A 19,549-nucleotide genomic window follows, 5' to 3' on the forward strand; every position below is an offset into this window, starting at 1 on the left:
TAAAAACATTGTTCATAAAAACCATCCCAAGAAAAATCCATATTTCATGAAAGAACCCGACCTATGACTTTTCCCTTTCTACCATTCGGCCCAAAACACAATTCAAGGTTAAATTTATTAACTAACATTATCTCCTTCCACAAGGACTAAACTTTGCCTCCTTGATGGTCAAAGCTTTACAAAATCAATTTCCGATCCACGACCCAAAAATAGCAGGAAACTGAATGTTACAAATGGCATTAAAAGCCCAATTGCAGCCCAATTCCTAAAGGACACCCAAAGCCAATATGATCCCAAATCCAAAAGGCCCAAAGCCTAACAATGACCCAAAGTTAGAAAGGCTAGTGGCTCATCAAAGCCCAAAACCCTAATAGTCAAAATATGGGCCAAACCACAAAAGCCTGTGACCAGACCTAATACGCTACGCATACCAGAAGTACGCTCGACGTATTCGGTGGCTTGGCTGATCGGGGACTCGAATGTGTACGCACCCATTAAGATTTTTTCCATTAAGCACTTAATGCTTACAACCAGACATCCAAACTTCAAATCCAAGCCTTGGGGAACGTCTTAATCCATAAAGTCATTAACTTGGAGCCTTTTCATGTCTCAAATGAACTTAAACCCTAGATTTAGCATTCTACTTTCCCCAAATGGACAAAACAAATGCATAGTTGATCCACAACCATAAAGATGTTAACTTTATGGACTATGGACCTTAGAAACATCAAGAGAAGCAACTCCTAACTTCTAGAGTGGAAGAATTCCCACTAGATCTCATTCATGGGAACAAAAGTGACAAAAAATTCATAAAGACTAGATCTAAGCATATAATGAGCAAGTTCTAAACTTTATACCTCAAAGAAGTTGGAAATGATGAGTAGAATCTAGATCTACAAGCTCCCCCTTCATCAAAGCTCCTTCTTCAAACTATTCTTCCTCAAAGCTCACCAACACACACTAAAACACACACAAATAAGGTAAAATCTTCTCTAAAGGGGATATGGTTTCGAAATGAGGCTCAAAGGGTAATGGAGGCTGAGAAATAAGCGGATAATGGGTCATAATGTTGCTTAAATAGGGTCCAAACCCTAAAATTTAGGGTTTGTCCCTTGGGTGCGTACGCCGAGCATACAAGAAGTTTTCCGAAAATGGAAACAATGCCCCATATGGAACAAATTTGCAAACTATTTAAACACAAAGGGTAAAAAATGAAAAGTATCTTGAATCGAGTGTTACACATACCAAAAACATAGAGATCAACATTTATTTTGTGTGCGACAAGGTTCCCATAGGACATATTCATGTTTTACATGTTGCATCATCATCTTAGTATGCTGATATATTTACTAAAGGGCTACCTTCAACTTTATTTCTTGATAGCAAATCCAGTATGAATGTTTGTTCAAGACCTCTCGTTCTGATTGCATGGGGATGTTAGTCGTATTATTTAGTTGTGTATTTTATATTGTTTATGTGGCCCAATATGCATCCTTATAGTTAGCCATTTACCCATACATTATATGCGCGCGCGTGTGTGTGTGTATATATATATATATATATATATATATATTAGTGGAATTTTAATTAAATTTTTCATGGGAAATTATACACAATAACATATATAAATTTGATATGTATCTTCCTCGTTATTTGTTATTTTGAGAGACTGATAACATCTATTTTATGCATATCTTTATGACGTTTTCTTATTATTTTATACTATGTTTTTATGTTGATACTTAATATGTTTTGAAATGTTCAACTATAGTTAAAATGGGAGTTGGGATGCAAAATGAGGAGAAAGGAGCTAAAAAGACGCAAAAAGGATGTTGTTGGACAGCTTGACCCCTCGTCAGTGTTTTGGCCATATCTCATAAATCATAACTCCGATTGATGAGATTCAAAATTATTTCAAAACTAGACAAATTTTTGGACGACTTTCGTGTTCTGAGAAAATGCTGATTCTCAATTACGACGACGTGGTGACACCACCACGGCGTGGTAAATCAAAACTTTGCGATCATTGAGATTAACTTGGAGAATACGGGATATACACGAGGACCATGGCGTGGTGCCATTACCACATCATGGTGATCAGATTTTTAGGAATCTTTATATTTCAAACATATGGACGATTTTTAGGAGGGATTTACGACTTTATATTGATCCTTGGTCGACAATAAACCTCGGAGAAGTTGTTTTGAGGATCTAGAAGACGGCCGAAAGGCCCTTAAGCTGACAAGAGCAAAGATTTGATGGATTAGGGAGCGGATTCATATCGGAGATCATGTGGTTTGTTGTTTTGACCATGATTAGCATTTCATTGTGATTCCATTATGTGTTACTTTCTGATTTGGGTGTTAAAACCTTTTACTTTGTGTTTATGATTGAATGAGTCTTTGAGTTTATGGTTTAATTGCTATTTGGATTGTTTATTCTTATTCAATTTATTTTTTCAAGTTTGACTAAAAGACCCATATGTGTTAATGATTGTTAATATGTTCCCTATTGTTGAATTAATAGAGTTTAGATGACCATCTGACTGTGTTAATTTGAATCATAGTTGTCCAGTAACCATTGATGATTATGACTAAAGTTGGACCAAAAACTAGGGTTAGGAAAGAAAGTGGTGAACTTAAATGTGTGTGCATGAGTAGACGACGATTCTATGCATGATTTAACTCCTATGATCATTAGGGTTAAATAAGATCAAGTATTGCTTAATACGAACTAAATACTGATTTGCATGATTGTTTGTTCACTTGATCAATGAATTAATAGTTATGTTGAAATCAAAGGAATAGTGGCGTGACCATGATGCTAGTCATATTAGGAATCGATGAATAATGAATAGATATCCATTGTATTAGTAGTTAGCCATTATTTTGAGATGCAATTTATATAGACCAAAGTACCTATAGAAATTTGTCTTCCAGTCAGTTTATCGATATTTGATGTGAAGTGTTATTTGAGTTTTAATAAAACCCTTCTTATTGCTTTTGTATGTTTTGTGTAACCTATAATCAAACATTTTAAAATTAATTCACCACCGTTCCCCTTGTGTTCGACACATGGTCTTACCACAACTATACTATAACACGACTAGGCACACTACCTAGTGTGTTTATTAGTCCGGTTGAGATAAAATCAATTTTATAAATTTAAAACTTGAGTAATTAAAATATATAAAAAAAAACACACGTCAAAGACATTCTTATATTGACAAGCGATCCAATTCACGGTTCATAACATTGGTTCCTAAGGTGGAAGAGCTAGCCACTTTCACTTAGAGAATATAGATCAATTCACCTATTCACCTTGTTTGTTATGTCTATACGATTCATAAAGGCTATGAATATGAAATTGATGGAAAAGTGGTGGTACTCTTCCCACGTGATAAGGCTCTTTATAGAAAAATGTTATCACTGCTCTTTATGATACATAAGGGAAATTAGGAATAGACAATGGGTAAATTTTTGGAGGTAGTGTATGGGAATCCATTGCCCAAACTAATGGTCCTTTGTCGACTAATAATGTTACTTAAAAGAACACTTTATCAAAAAGATTAGGTCGTGGAATTTTACAAAGTTTTAGACTAACAGCTAGTGTGGAAACTTTTCTCTGGTGAGTCATTCCCAAGAGTTTACACCATATATGAAAACTCATAATACTTTGTCAATAATAGAGCTGGTGTTGGATGTGATGGTAATGGGGTTGTTTTCTCATGGGAATGGACTAAGGATCCTGGGGAAGAAGAATGCTTGAAGATATAAATGATATTTTATTGAGAAAGATATATATATATATATATATATATATATATATATATATATATATAGCTTGTTATTCTCGAGCAAACTTCACAGATGGGAGTGGGCAATGGCTCCCTCAAAGATTTTCACTATAAGATGCACTTAGGCATGGGATGAGGTTGAAAACTAGATTCTTCCGATTAGAAGCACAACCTGTGTGAAACAAATTACTACATGGCAAAGCCAACATACTAATTTGGTGAACTATCCAAATTACTAGGTTTGGGGGTGGGTCAGAGTCGGGCTTGAGTAGGTGCCAAAGGTGTGTAACCACACATGGCTCATTTCATGACGGGGGCTGGAATCAGGCCCGACCCACACAATAGGCAACTAGGCGGTCACCTAGGGCTCATGTCTCTAAAGGGCCCAACGGTACCGGGTGTCAGGTGTTGCCCTCCCTCTTAGAGGTTGAGGGTTCAAGTCTCATTGGAGACATAGGTGGAATTAGGAGTAGTTTAGGAGTAGAGTATATTTTGTCGTTCTAAAAAATGATATATATATATATATATATATATATATATATATATATATATAGAGAGAGAGAGAGAGAGAGAGATTAACATATCTAAAAATGTTAGGAGACATATATTTTTTTTAAATTAATTATTTTTGTGATGTTGTGGACATATATATATATATATATATATATATATATATATATATATATATATATATATGCTTAGGTTATTTTGTTTTTACTAACTATTGTATGCCAGAATGCACAGATCTAGACCATCGGATGGAATAATATCAAATGTTATGATCTGAGGGTCTATGATATTACAATAGGGTAACATGTACCATATAATCACACAAATTTCAGCATAAGGGCATTTTAGTCAATTAACCTATATTAAAAAAAGGAAAATTTTCAGATTTCTAGGGATAATTATTCTCTTATTTTTAAAAATCTAAATATTTTAAATTAATTCAAAATTATAAATCCGATTTTATTCTGTTAGAATGACAGAATGTCAACCATAAAATATGAACTATATTTTCGATTTTATTCTTGCAGAATATGGTTTCATTCAAGATATTTTTTTATATTTAATACTCTTATTGAATTATACAACACATTATCAAGAATAATATAAATTCGTAAAGAATAAGACTATAAACAATTATTATATTCATTCTGAAAAAAAAAATATGACTAATAATGGTTTAAGAATTACATTATTCTTAAATATTAAAACTAAGAATGATTAAAAAAAACATTAAAATCTAACAAAAACACTAATCAATTCTGAAAGAATATTATTCTTAAGAAACGTTTTGTATGTTATGACATAATACATTCTGCTAGAATACACGTTGGTTCTCTATATTTCCTTCCTTTTCCACGTAAATGACAGCCTCTTCAAAACCTAAATCAACAATGAAAACATAATCAACTTTTAAATATTAAAAAGTTCAGTGCATTCTAAAAGAATAAAAACTGTGAATTCTAACAGAATGTAGTACACATTAAAGAATTGTAACTTGTTCTAATAGAATGTAATCCTAAAAACCGCAATGAAAAAAGATGTGATCTTATAAGCATTTCATCGATCATTTAGAGTGCAGAAAAATTATGCAAAATCTCATGAAATACATATAATTATGAAACAATATACCATATATTAACATTAAAAGATATAACTTTGTACTTTTAGAATATACTATATTTTGTATTTAATTTTTTTAAAACATAGTTATTTTGTTAGAATACATTGATGAATAAGGAGATTAAATAACAATTCTAAGCAAAATGAAATGTATAACAAACCTATATGAAATCAGGGATGACAACAGTCTAAACCTAAGAATCCCAATATATCAAAAAGGTACATCAAAAGGGTTGTACATTGGCACATAAAATTCAAAAAATAAAAAATTAGATAGCAGTCAATACTTAATATAATTAGATATGGAACATGCAAGAGATAAATAAGCATAAATTAAAAGCTTCTTTTTATGCCACAATTATGATGAACGAATGATACCAATATTTTATTTGTCGACAATACTAAGAAAACACACAATTGATTTATAATCTTGATTTCATGCGTTTCACATTAGCAAATATAATGAAATCAGAAATTGAATAAAAAACACATACCAGGGCTACGATTTGAAATGAAACTCCTTCTTCATCATCCGACAGTTGTGGTGTTAGTGTAAGACAACAACGGCGGACCTATTCTGACAATGAATAACAATGTCCGACGGTGGAGAAGGGGGAGGAAGAAGCGACAATGGTGATATGATGTAGGTGATGATGAAGAACGTGATGAGGGAGGTCGACGGCTAAAAGGGTTTTTAAATTGATTTCTCTAATTTTTAAAGGATATTAAATGTTTTAAATCTTTACCATAATTAATTCTAGTCAAGATTACTATCATACCCTTATTTATTTAGTAAATTAATTGCTAATTTGTGATTGGTGCATTTAGGCAGACAATATTTGCTAAAAACATTTGAACATATCTCTCTCTCTCTCTCTCTCTCTCTATATATATATATATATATATATATATATATATATATATATATATATATATATAATAGTGAACTTTGTAAATTTTATTACATTGTGTCTATTTTCAATTTAATTTTTATTATATTTATGCCTTTTGGGACCCATTTTTTTTTCTTTTTTCCATGGACCCACTATATCTTTGGACCGGCCTAACTGAAATTTTAATCCACCATAAGTTTGCCGCTAATCCATCGTCAATCTGTCACTAATCCATACCTAATTCGTTGTTAATATGTCGCAAATTCGTCATAATCTATAGCTATCCGTAGCTATTTGTTCCTATCCATTGTTATCTGTCGTTAATCCAAAATTTTAGGGGTCCATTTTCATTTTCCGCACGTAACCTTTAAAATCAATATACCGGGTGGATAAGGTCAATGTGCATTTTGGTGCTGACTCTTGGTGCTTGAGAGCCTTTTCCATATGATTCTCATAAAAGATACATTTTGTGTGTGTATTTTTTTATAGGGGAGTTGAACACCTGGTAATGTATGATGCCTGTATAGTTATGGAAAAGGCCTCGTTTCATCTGGGTAATCAATTATTCATGTGTTATAGTGTTTAGTATTATGTTATCTACATGTGGCTTCACATCTCTTAATTTTGGCTTAATGACTTATGCTCTATTAAAGAAATTGCTGACAGAGGTATCAAGAATATATGAAAAATAGAGTAACTAAAACTTTACATAAACGATTCACAAAAAGGGCAAGTTGGAAGAAGAGTAGGCTCAGTTAAGGATAAAGGGGTCGAAAAGGATTGGCTCTTCTTGGTATTTGAATGCAATAGAAAAGACAGACCATGTAATCTTCTATGCATATAATTCACTGTTTCTCAAAATCACAAATCAACTCTCTTTGGCCCCGATGTAAAATATATCCATTTATCAAATTAATCTCACATTGACCATACTAATAAAATACTAGAACTTACAACCTCCCGTCTTTGTATCTTTCTTTTTAAGGTAATTAATACGACCAAAACATACATAAAATAGCCAAAAATAGAAGGTTATTTAGTTATTGTAACAAAAAAAAGACAAAACATAACATATCGAGAGAAAAAAAAGAGATCATATACTTACAACACTAACATTCCAAAAAGAGATCTACAATGAAGAAGAAGATTAATGGCTTCACCCATCCAAGGTCGGTCCACACGTATATGGGGTCTGGGTTAAAAGAAAAAAAAATGGCCCTCAAAGACAAATATAATAAAGATTAAAAAAAAGAATCATTTATTCAATTAGCAATAACAAACAATCCAAATTATTTATCTTTTGAGCTAATTTTAGTTTGAACCAACTTTAGGCCTTAAGAATCATTTAGACAATAACTTTATTTTATATATATAAACCATATAGCCCATAAAATTTGGGCCCCTGGAGATGTGGGCTCTGGACGGTCTCCCGGGTTGCCCACCGTCTGGACCGGCCTGCACCCATCGATAGTAACCAAAAGAAATAGTTAAAAGAAAAACATATACAAGAAATACAATGTTCATATGGGTCACAAGTGAGAAATGATAAGTGTGTAAAGAAACTCATTCCACGTGTCAGGTAATCCAGGTAAGCACCAATGGATACAGTCTGCATAAACATCAGGATTTGCTTTTTGTTCCGGGGTTAATAATTTTCCTTGGCGTATGGTGTAGATTGAGGTGTGTGCATCTTTTCGATACTCTGAAAGAGTAGTTATGTTGATGAGGTTCACCGGGAGTTTCATTGATTGAATCACATCGGTTGTAACAGTAAAAAGTCGGCGGTCTGTGCCTACGTTTGGTGGCGTGGACACGTTTAAGATCGGACTCGTTTCTTTTGCACAATTGGTGTCATGAGGGTTGTCCCAGTCCAAACTACAATGTAAATTTTGTTTATTAAAATTAGTTAAAATAGAAATATTTAGTAGTGAGCAATCAATATAAAATATAGTTACTAGTTTTCATATTGGTAGAAATAATATTAATGTAAATTGTTGAAAAACATACCAAAAAAAAACACTCGTATTTTTATTACTTTGTAACTATTTTGACATCGTTTAAAAAACTTGATATAACAACTAAGGCTACATTCATTCATGGGTATTTGTTGTTTTCACGTGCTATGTGAATATTGTAAAGTAAATTAATTAATTATTCTATAAAAGATATGTTAGATGACTCTAAATTGAAACTTACCTCATATGGATAGGGGACATGCTATTGAAGAAGATTGTTGTACGATTAGGGTTTATGTTTTTATCAATCCATTCGGCCCATGTCTTCAACACTCGTGCATATGCTAAAGGCCTCTGGATTTCATCATACTCAATTGCTCCTTCATCAAACGATCCTCTCCTGTTTCATCAAATTTATGATAATTTATTTGCAAATAAAATAAATTAATATAGGGGAAATGTAAATTGACAAAAAGTAAGAAATGAAGCTTACAACACTTTCATGTTTCTTGTGTTCATCCACCAAATATATGTGTTGAAGACCAAATAGTCAACATTTTTCCAATTTTGACCATGGATATTGATTGATTTAGGCATGATGATTCTGTCTAATATGCTATGTTTCCTTGGATCATCCGAGTTTGATTCTACCAGAAATGGGGCCCAGTAAAATTCCACCGTGGCATTATAATCCTGCAAAAATACAAAGCAAGTTGTCTTTCAAATTCATAATTATTTAGAAATTGTCAAAAGCATATGGTAAAAATGTAAATGTAAATTGGATTGTTGGTAACTAAAATTTAATTTGACTTATTGTTCAATTAATGTTTAACTACTAATTAAACATATACAATTCAAATTAACATGTTAAGCTGGTACTCACGAATGTCGACTTTATTTTTCTTAAATCCCTTGAAAGCTTCAAACCCTTGTTGTTGAATATACCTATAATGTGTTTTTTTTTTGGATGATGATTTTTTTAATTCATTTTCGACAAGATACTTTTTGTTTCTTTTAAGGATAAAAGTTATCTATATAAAATGGAAAATGGGCGGCTCTTATATGTAATTAAACTAAAATATAAATCGACAATGATTGAGAAGTTGTATGTTTTGTCATTTGAATTGCATGTGTTTAACTTTCGTTCGTGAGTACGAGCTTAAAGTTTTATTTTAAACAAAAAGTTCATAATTTAAAAGCTACTTCAGTAGTTTTATTAGAACTTTTAACTTTTATTTTTATAGTTTATGTTATTTTCCATCTTTCAAAAGTTTATAGCTACTTTTTACAAACATTTTTACATAAATACAAGCCAGAGTTTCTAGCTATCGACTAGTTTTACGAAACATAGCATATACATATTTTAAAATAGTTTATGATATATATTAGCTAGTAAGAAAATATGTTCATTTACAAGAGTCGTCAATGTTGTTTTATATGTATATTGCTCATCACTAAATTACTATCTCTATTCTCTAATATGGTGTGAGAGGGAAATCTCCCTAAACCCTAATTTCCAATGAAACCCGTGTTACCCTCTTCAGCCTCCTATTCATTGATCTTCTTTTTGTCGATCAACACCTCTTATGGGCAATGGCAAGTCCTCCTCCCGACCTTATATTCCATCCATTGAAAAACCCTATTGTATTACCGATATCAAAGCCTAAGTATACATCATCTCTATACACTAACAATCTTTATTATGATTAAAAAAAATTTTAAAAAATCATGCTTGGCGGAGGATGGAGGAAAAGTAATTTCAAATAACCATTCTTCTTGGGCTCTTCCTTTATTTTACCTGATTCTACACCCCCATCGGTGTCCGACCATCTTTAAAGGCCAACTTCCACTTCTAAGGCTAAATAGTGTCATACCATTTTTTTACCGTCGGTAATCTGATATGGCAGGTGCTACCAAACACCGCCCTTTGTTTCTTTTTTTTGCTGACGGTAATATGCCGACGTTAATAGTTTACCGTTGTCTCTCTTCTTTTTCCATCTAAAACCTCCACTTCTCCCACCTCTTTCTAGTTTCTACCCTCTTTTGCTAAGAACACTACCCCATAACCTCTTGTAAAAATGGTAAAAATGACAAACTTATCAACATCAATAAGATAGAAGTGTGGTGTCGTTAGTACTACACCGTTCAGTCTAAAAGTCATGGTCTTTGAGGCAAAAACAAACCAACGCCTTTGTCATTGTTTGTAAAGTTTCTTCATCTAATTTATTAATTTTTAATAATAAGAAATCATTATAAAAAACATACTTAACAATAATATAAAATGCAACAAAAAACAATACTAAAAGAGTAACCGTTTCAATTTAAAAAAAATTATAAAAATTATGTATTATTATAGTTATAAAAATAAAATAACAAACAAAATTGAATGTGGCTATCACAAATTTCATATTTAATAGAGTCTGTGATTTATATTTTTCTTTAACTGAAGTCTAAAAAATCGTTTACTATATGACTTGTTAACCCATAAAAATAAATAAAAAAATAACTTTATTAGGTAGATCTATCTGGCCCCTTACTAAAAAATCGTTGGATGGACCATATGCTTTTATAGCACTAAATGCTAACGTAAACCAGTGTAGTTAAGTCCATACATTTTCAGGGAACTTTAGGCAAATAACTGAATAACGATATCCATACAATATTTTACCCCGTTTAATATAAATACGATTACTCTTATCATTTATGTAGAGTATAATTTAATCGTCTAAATATATTAAACTTACAAAATTTTCTTTTATCATAGCTGTTTAAATGTTTGAAATGAGAAAAAATAAAAATTTATCATATTGAACAATTAAGAAAATATTGTATAAATTAATAAAATGATACAAGTATAGTGGAATTTTTTGTTTTAATTCATTTAGATCAAAATTATATCTTTAAATCAGCATTGAAGAATTCTTGGCTGTTGAAGATTGATGTGGAAAATTATTAACAGTGTGTGTGTGTGTGTGTGTGTGTGTGTGTGTGTGTGTGTGTGTGTGTGTGTGTGTGTGTGTGTGAGAGAGAGAGAGAGAGAGAGAGAGAGAGAGAGAGAGAGAGAGAGAGAGAGAGAGGAAGAAGAAGAAGAAGAAGAAGAAGAAGAAGAAGAAGAAGAAAAAAGAAACCTCGATTCTGAAAATGGAGAAAGACCCAGTTCTGATCAAGCTTTTGCTTCCTGAACTAACAACCGATTGAACCATGCACACCATTGATTCCCATTGATTTCTATTCAACGAATCTCCAACGAACATAAGCCTCTTGTTCTTCAATTTCTCCACCAACAATTTCCCTCTAAACCTTCATTTCATTTCCCCCAAAACACACAATTAAAATCATCAAGAATTTCAGCAATTTAACTGAAGTCAAAATTAAAGAACAGAGTGTGCTAACTTTGGCAAATTACAGTCTTTAGGTTGCCACCTCCACTTCTGATACATAGATTCTTGTCTCCCATTTTTCAAACACGTAACCTGTTCAGTCAGAAACTCACACTCCTCTTCTCTATACAAAGGGCGTGTCAAATCATCAAAAACCCAATTCCCATCGAAAATATCGCAGCTTTCTGGTGGGAATTCCATGTCTTCATCGTCTTCCACCATTGCCGACAGTTTTGAGCTCTGTTGCTCATTGATGTTCGACTCTGGAAGTGGGTTTTCATGTGATTGGATTTTCTGAGAATTAGGGGTAGAGAAGGGGAATTGTGTTAAGGATTTGATATCTTCATCGTAGAAGATGATTCCGATGAGGAAGAGAGAGAGGAGGACGATGGAAACAGAGAGGTGGTTATTTTTGCGGTTATACATGTCGGTGGTGGTTATTATCAGCCCCAAGAAGAAAATGGAGCAAAAAGAGGCCTAATAATGTTTGACTGTTTTGCGAGAAAGATGATAGCGAGATCTTTTAATAATTAAATTTTGGTGCTATTGTTTTTAATGCTGATGTGTGGATAAATTTATATTTATAGTCTTATAGATATGTTTCATTAAATGTTTTTTTTTACCTAAGACTAATATAGAAAATTTCTTGAAAAGGAATTAGTAAAGTGTACAACCATTTTTTAAACTCCATCATAAACAATGAGAGACTTGAATCTTAATCATTAAATTATGCAGAGTGGTCACAAAGGAAAATGGCGTGGTCTCTAGACCAAGTCACCATCAACCATGTTTCCGTCGGAGAAGAGTCGGAGAAGAGCCTGTCTTGATGCTAGAGAGAGTGTGTGTGTTTCTAACCACACCCACCAACGTCATCCACTCGGGGTGGTGTTCACGCTAACTGTGTCAGCACTACGTCTAAGGCGTGGTGTGCAATGTTTTAAAAACCGGTTTGACTCGGCCGATCGAACCGGGAATTGAAAAAATGAACGGTTTAATTAGCACAAGTTTTATGTTTATTTTTGAATCGGAATGAACCGACCGATTTTTACAAAAATCTAGTTGAACCGGTTAAATTAAACCGGTTGAACTAGTTATATTAAATAAAAACACGTGGAAATGAATCATTTTCATAACAAACTTTGTTTTTTTTTTCACATTTATTTAGATTTTTTCGAATAAAAACATATAAGAAATGTTCTAAAGTTTTTTTAATGCATTTGTATTCATCTAAAACTATATTTTGTTTCCGTATTATATTTTATTTTATTTTTATGTACATGGATTGATGTAAAACTTACGGTTATGTGTTTTTAATGTATCTGGATTGATCTTCAACTTGTACTTATATATATATATATATATATATATATATATATATATATATATATATAAGTAGGTTTATGCGAAAATATAAATATCATGTGAAAACGCAAAAACATATTTTATCTTATGAAAATTAAACACATGTACTATAAAAAAATAAATTTATTAGCAATAAATTAAAGATAGTAAGTTTACATTGGGTGGTGTTATGGTAATATAGATTTAAAGACGGTTTTAATAATTTTTTGACGTCCTTAATTATTTTTAAATTCATGTTTTTATAATAAAAATGTTAAAAATCATACTTTGCTAATATGAAATAATTTCTCATCTATCATCGATTATCATCATGTATTTCAAAGTTTGGATGAATTATTTTCCAAAATATAATGTTGAGGTGACACAATATCATAGGTTTTTCTTGTTTTCGCGTTTTCGCAAATTAATTGCATTTTCGCATGAACCCTCCCCTATATATATATATATATATATATATATATATATATATATATATATATAATGTTTAAACTTGTGGATGTCTATGTGTGTGTAGAAAAATAGGACAAAAGATAAAACAAAATTATAGAAACCAATTGAACCGACAATCGAACCGGTTAAACCATTTGAACCGGGAACTGGTCATCATACATGTTCAACTAAAAAACCGGTTTTTAAAACATTGGTGATGTGTACTCATGATAGCCTTATCTTATGTGAAGCAAAATATTTTCAAACACTAGATTTTATTAGGCTACGAGCTTCTTGGTAGTAAAATATTAGCTTCAATATTCTTGAATTATTATAAACTTTAACATTTGTCAAATGTTATTACATTGTAGATAAGAGCGAATCAATCTACAGTGTGTAATATTGTGTTTTAAAGTGAAACACTGTTTCATTCTATTATACTATCTATTGTTCTTAACGTCTCACAAAAACAGAGTTGGTGGTACGGGCCTGAAGACAAGGGAAGTTCATGTTGAAACACGAAACCTTCTATCATTCTCTCTTTCTTGCACTATTCTTCCTTGAGGATTCAAAGAAACATTTGCTTATTATTCAATCCAAACCCAAAGATATGCGCAATTTCATACTTCCGATTTGAAATTTTCAAAATTTGAAAACCTTTGTCACTCTTTCTCGCAAGAAACCTCAACATCACCATCCCCAGTCTCTCGCCATAATCATCGCACCACGACCACCTTAAACACCTTTGTCAACACCATCGCACCATCACCAATGTTTGTTGGGCATCAAAATTAGGGGTTTTTTTAGGTTATCATAAACTTTGAGTTTTGATCAGAAACGATTTGTCACACTTCCTCAACCATCTCGTTAGAATCAATAAGTCATCTTAATGTTGTTTTTAACAAAGGTTTCACACCCCTAAACCGGAACGACGGAAACGTCCGGGGGCAGAGGACGTCATTGGACAGTATCATAACAATTGAATAATAGATACCAAAGCATTAGAACCATTACATTGAATACTAAATAAGTTTACATTTTTGTTCACCAAAAGCATTGTTTACATGATAATAAAAAGGTATAATAAAAATGAATAAACGAGATGCGATAGCGTCCCATCCACCAAAAATCCTTGTGGTTACCTATTTATTGGTTTCCTGAGAATACAAGTGATTTTGAAAAGTGTCAACAATTAAGTTGGTGAGTTCATAAACGTTTTTGTATGCGAAGGAGTTTATAACTGTTTCGTGTAAAATTGTAGTGTAATATTTTCTTATAGATGAGCTGTAAGTCTCAACCCAAAGACTAAAAATGTAAGTAATGTTGTACTGAAAATAGTGTTATGAAATTTTATCATTTTATATAAAATCACTTGAATGTATATTAGCCTGTAAATCAAATGTGTTGTCGATACTCTATGTGAGTTATGATAACCATACTAATACGACTAGTGGCCTGAACGACGTTCTTCATGCGTCGGAACTGTTATGACATTTGTCACCCCAGACCTGCCGACCTAATTGTAGCTAACAATTTAGGTGCGGGGTTGTCAATCCCGTATAGATATATACACGAGTGTCACACTCTCCCTACAAGAGACGTTGGTTATAATTCAGGACTTTAACGTGTACTCTTGTAGGTACGGTGAAGCTAACTGTCTCACAAAATTGTATCAGTCGATTTACGTGAAATGAAAACTCCTTTTTCTTGTAAATGAAAATAATTATGCCTTTAAATAATTATTTGAGTCATATGAAATGATAGTGTAATTTGTGGCTCCTAACTATACAAATTATAGTTTATTTGGTTTACTTGTTGATATTATTTATATAAAATAAAGTTGTTATTTCCTTTATTGTCATAAAATAAGGTCAAATATGATATTTTGGGTTGTAATCCACCAAAATATTAGAGCTAGTATTGTGTATCCTCCTTTTTGTTAGAAAAACAACCTTTTAGTAAAAATATTTCCAACAAAAGAAAAACCGGTAGTTTTACAACTCATAATTTTTCTTATGATTTTTGTATAATAGAATATGTTTGTTTTCTTTTTAACTTTGCATGACTAAACTCACATATCACAAGTAAATGCATAAAAGTTAGTGATATTCATGTTTTGTGCAAATAATGATGTCTACTTAAACAAAAGGATGAAACATGCAAGTATTGTAGAATAAACAACTTTTGATTTGTATTCCCCCCCCCTCTCACCCCCAACCTAAAAAGCATGAAAATCTCGAAAAAAAATAGGGGTATGAATCACACCTTGAGTTGGTTTGTGGTGGGATAAGGAGATGATGGTGAAGATCTTCAAACTTAGAGAACTTCGAAGATGGTTGAAGAATATAACACATAATAATGTGTCTAAAGGAGATGAATGTAGCATAAAATGTGTATAATCACTAGATGAACAAGAATCACTTACCAAAGATATGGAGGACCAACTTGAAGGTGAATATCTTGGAAGGATTTGAAGATGTTCTTGAGAGAATATTGAAAAAATGTGAAGATGATGGGAGGGAATAACCCTCTCGGCCGCAAGTTAAAGGAGGAGGGGGGAGGGGTGGGGTGAGGTGATGTGCATGGTTACATATTTGGTAATAGCATGGAAATATGTTGGATAAAAGCATTTATCGGAAATGATGCAAACTTCTTGTCATTTGGTCAACTCTCCACCTTTTTATAAAAATGTTGTATTTTTATAAAAAATATTAGTTTTTTTTAAAAAGTAGTATAAAATATATATACTTACTAAATTTGAATTATACAATTCTAATTATAAAGGAAAAGATCATTATTAATAATGATAATAACTTAGTGTGTTGAAAGCATTATTTTTACTAACATAATATGTATTGGTATTATTAAAATTAACGTTATAAGTCAAAAATAGGGCTTTGATTTTAATAATCGGCGAAACGAAGGGAATTTCACATAAATACATGGAAATTGTACATTTAAGGACATCAAGATTCAACTAAAATTTTAAATATAGGTCGAGTTGACTTTTGTTGACTCCAAAATTTGTAGTTGTCACATCATCCCCCCGTTAGAAGGAATTTCGTCCTGAAATTAGTTCTAGAGTGGGTATTCATGAGCAAGGGAAAAGATGTGTGTACTTCTGCTTCATTTGGTCCTCTCGTTCCCAAGTGAATTCAGACCCTCGCTTGGCGTTCCAACGGACCTTTACTATGGGTATGCGGCTTTGTTTCGTCCTCTTGACCTCCTTGTCCATGATCTCTACAGGTTCCTCTACGAAGTGTAGACTCTCGTTTACCTCGATTTCGTCGAGTGGGACTACAAGAGTTTCGTCGGACAGAGACTTCTTTAGGTTGGTCACGTGGAAGACGAGATGTACATTATTGAGTTCCTATGGTAGACGTAGCTTGTAAGCCACTGGGTTGATTCTGGCAAGTATCTCGAATGGCCCGATGTACCTTGGATTTAGCTTTCCACGTTTGCCAAAACATATCATTCCTTTCCAGGGCGAGACCTTCAATAGAACACGATCACCAACCTAGAATTCTAAGGGTTTTCATCGCTTATCAGCGTAGCTCTTCTGCCGATACCGGGATGCCTTTAACCGTTCACAGATCAGAACGATCTTTTCCGTAGTTTCTCATATGATCTTTGGGCCAGTGAGTGTGCTATCAGCACTTGCCTCTTTGCTAGTTGTGTGTCACCCACTTCAGCCCAGCACAGAGGGGATCTACACTTGCATCTGTAGAGTGCTTCGAATGGTGCGACCTTGATGCTAGTGTGATAGTTGTTACTGTAGGAGAATTCTACGAGTGGTAAGTGCGTATCCCAGGCTTTACCAAAGTTTATTACACAAAGCTTTTAGCATGTCCTCTTGCGTCTGTATGGTCCTTTAACTTTGACCATCTGTTTGAGGATGGTAGGCTGGACTCATATTGAGTTTGGTCCACAAGGAATTTTGTAGCGACTGCCAGAACCGTGAGGTGAATCTACTATCTTGGTTGGTGTCACACCCCCAAATCGAAACGGCGGAAACGTTCGGGGGTGGAGGATGTCATGTACAATATCACCACAATTGCATCATAGTAATCAAAGTAAACACAACCATTACATTAAGATATGAATATTTACATATGTTCGTTTCATAGTTTGAGTACATCAAAAGTATATCCAAATATCAAAGACGCGACTCTAAACGCTCTGTCTTCTCAAAAGCCCGTGGGAGTACCTGTTTACTGATTTCCTGAGAATATAAGTGATTTTGAAAGAGTATCAGCATAAAGCTGGTGAGTTCATAAAAACGTTTTTGCAATGAAAACCTGTAATGGAATCGGTAAAAATGTTTATATGCTTCCCAAGAAAATCCAATATTTTCTAACATATATGTTCGTTACTATGTTCTATTTGAAAACCCTGATTACCATCAGTATGTATAATATGTTATGTTTGAAAATTCCTGGCTACCACCGGTATGTATGCAGTTTAAATCATTCTAAACATGTATAAAAACTTCATTCAACATCCATCTCAAATAAACAAACAATATATATACACACAACACGTATTTTATATAAAATACTTCATATCTATGTGTAAGATGAAAGTGACTACACACTCACCTGATTTTACGGTGATTGGACAACACTTTGTCCCTTAAAACAATCTTTTTTGATGAAAACCGAGATGTTTTCTCAAAAACCGGGCTTTACGCGGGCAGAGTTTCGACTCAAAAACTCTTTTTCTTGGAGACTTCGGGCTCTCCGGGGCTTTCTTATGATCCTTGAAAGGTATTCTAGGCTTAGGGGTATTTAGTGTAGGCAAAAAGAAAGTAGAAGGTGAAAATGGGTAATTTTTGTAAACAATTTCAGGGCAGCCTCACACCCCTTTTATAGGAGGCCGAAGCTCCTGATTATGTTGGGCGTAACATCATGGTACGCGGGGCGTACTACTTCACCAGCCACTACGCTGGGCGTACATTGAGTATGTTGGGCGTAGGAAGGGATCATCTCGGACGCGTCAAAGCTACGAACACGTGTGTGCCATGCAAAGGAGAAGGCAAAGTGGCCAATCTCGGACCGTGAACACATAAGTACGTTGGGCGTACTTCCAGCCTCGAAGTTTGTGCATGAAACTTCAAAAATTCATATTTTTCTTCATACGGGCTCCGTTTTTGACGTTCTTTATATCCACACGTAGGTGGAATTATGCTCTACAACTTTTGTTTAGACTCCGTCGGTTAATTTTGAATTTATTTTTAAAGTTATATTTTAACAGGCCGGGATAGGAAAACTCCATTAAAAATTCATAACTTCTTCATTCGACGTCTGTTTTCTTCTATCTTTTTACTGTTAAACTACTATCGACAATATCTTCAATTCTTGTTTAGGTTGTGTTGTCTAAAAATTGCTTGATCTATAATTCGAGTTTCAGATTGCACACTGCTATGTCAAATCTTAGAAAATTTATAACTTCCTCATACGAAGACAGATTTGAACATTCTTTTTATGCACACTCTCGGTTTAACGTGTACTACGACTTTCATTTAGATCGCTAAGGCTAAAAATCACTTTATCGTAAACTCATTTTTTACGTCACACAGCGTCGTGCCAGTTATGTCGCGAAACTTCGACATGTCATAACTTCTTCGTTATAACTCGGATTTCGGTATTCTTTATATCTCCGAAATACTTGTTTCAACCACTACAACTTTCTTCATAGATATCGGGTTTATCTAAAATTTATTTTCGACGCTTATTTTTATCCTTAATTTATTAAATCATAATAATTAAGTATAAAACACATAAATTCACATAATTTATTCTTATTATTTCAAAACGAGTTACAAAAGTTGACCTATAGTATTACTTCATTTTTAATGCCTAGCCTAGAAACACGGACGCTATAGCAGGGCCTACAGTCTATCCGGACCGCCCCGAGTATCTTGGCATTCAGCATAAAGCAGGATTGCCTCACCCTAACCAAACATAACATGTCGACATATACATAACATATAATCATATCACAGTCAACAGACAAAGTCAACAGACAAACAGGCATATCGATAGATCACTACCGCATGCTAACATCCTACATAGTAGGATACCGGTCTAAAAGATCTCTACAACA

The 19,549-nt window shown here is 33.2% G+C and overlaps 1 protein-coding gene across 1 annotated transcript; it reads right to left on the minus strand.

Moving 5' to 3' along the window:
* Positions 1–7,557: 7,557 nt before the first annotated feature.
* LOC145077060 (xylan O-acetyltransferase 1-like) lies at positions 7,558–12,163 on the minus strand. Its single transcript, XM_079022837.1, has 5 exons — positions 11,667–12,163; positions 11,402–11,573; positions 8,767–8,966; positions 8,515–8,673; positions 7,558–8,193 (listed from the first exon to the last, which is right to left on the minus strand). Exons 1-5 carry the CDS (start codon positions 12,077–12,079, stop codon positions 7,848–7,850), a joined length of 1,290 nt encoding a protein of 429 aa, XP_078878963.1. The 5' UTR covers positions 12,080–12,163; the 3' UTR covers positions 7,558–7,847.
* Between the last annotated feature and the right edge of the window lie 7,386 nt (positions 12,164–19,549).

This window comes from Lactuca serriola, chromosome 9, assembly GCF_051521515.1.
Source record: "Lactuca serriola cultivar US96UC23 chromosome 9, Lser_US96UC23_V15, whole genome shotgun sequence".
NCBI classification, from domain to species: domain Eukaryota; kingdom Viridiplantae; phylum Streptophyta; class Magnoliopsida; order Asterales; family Asteraceae; genus Lactuca; species Lactuca serriola.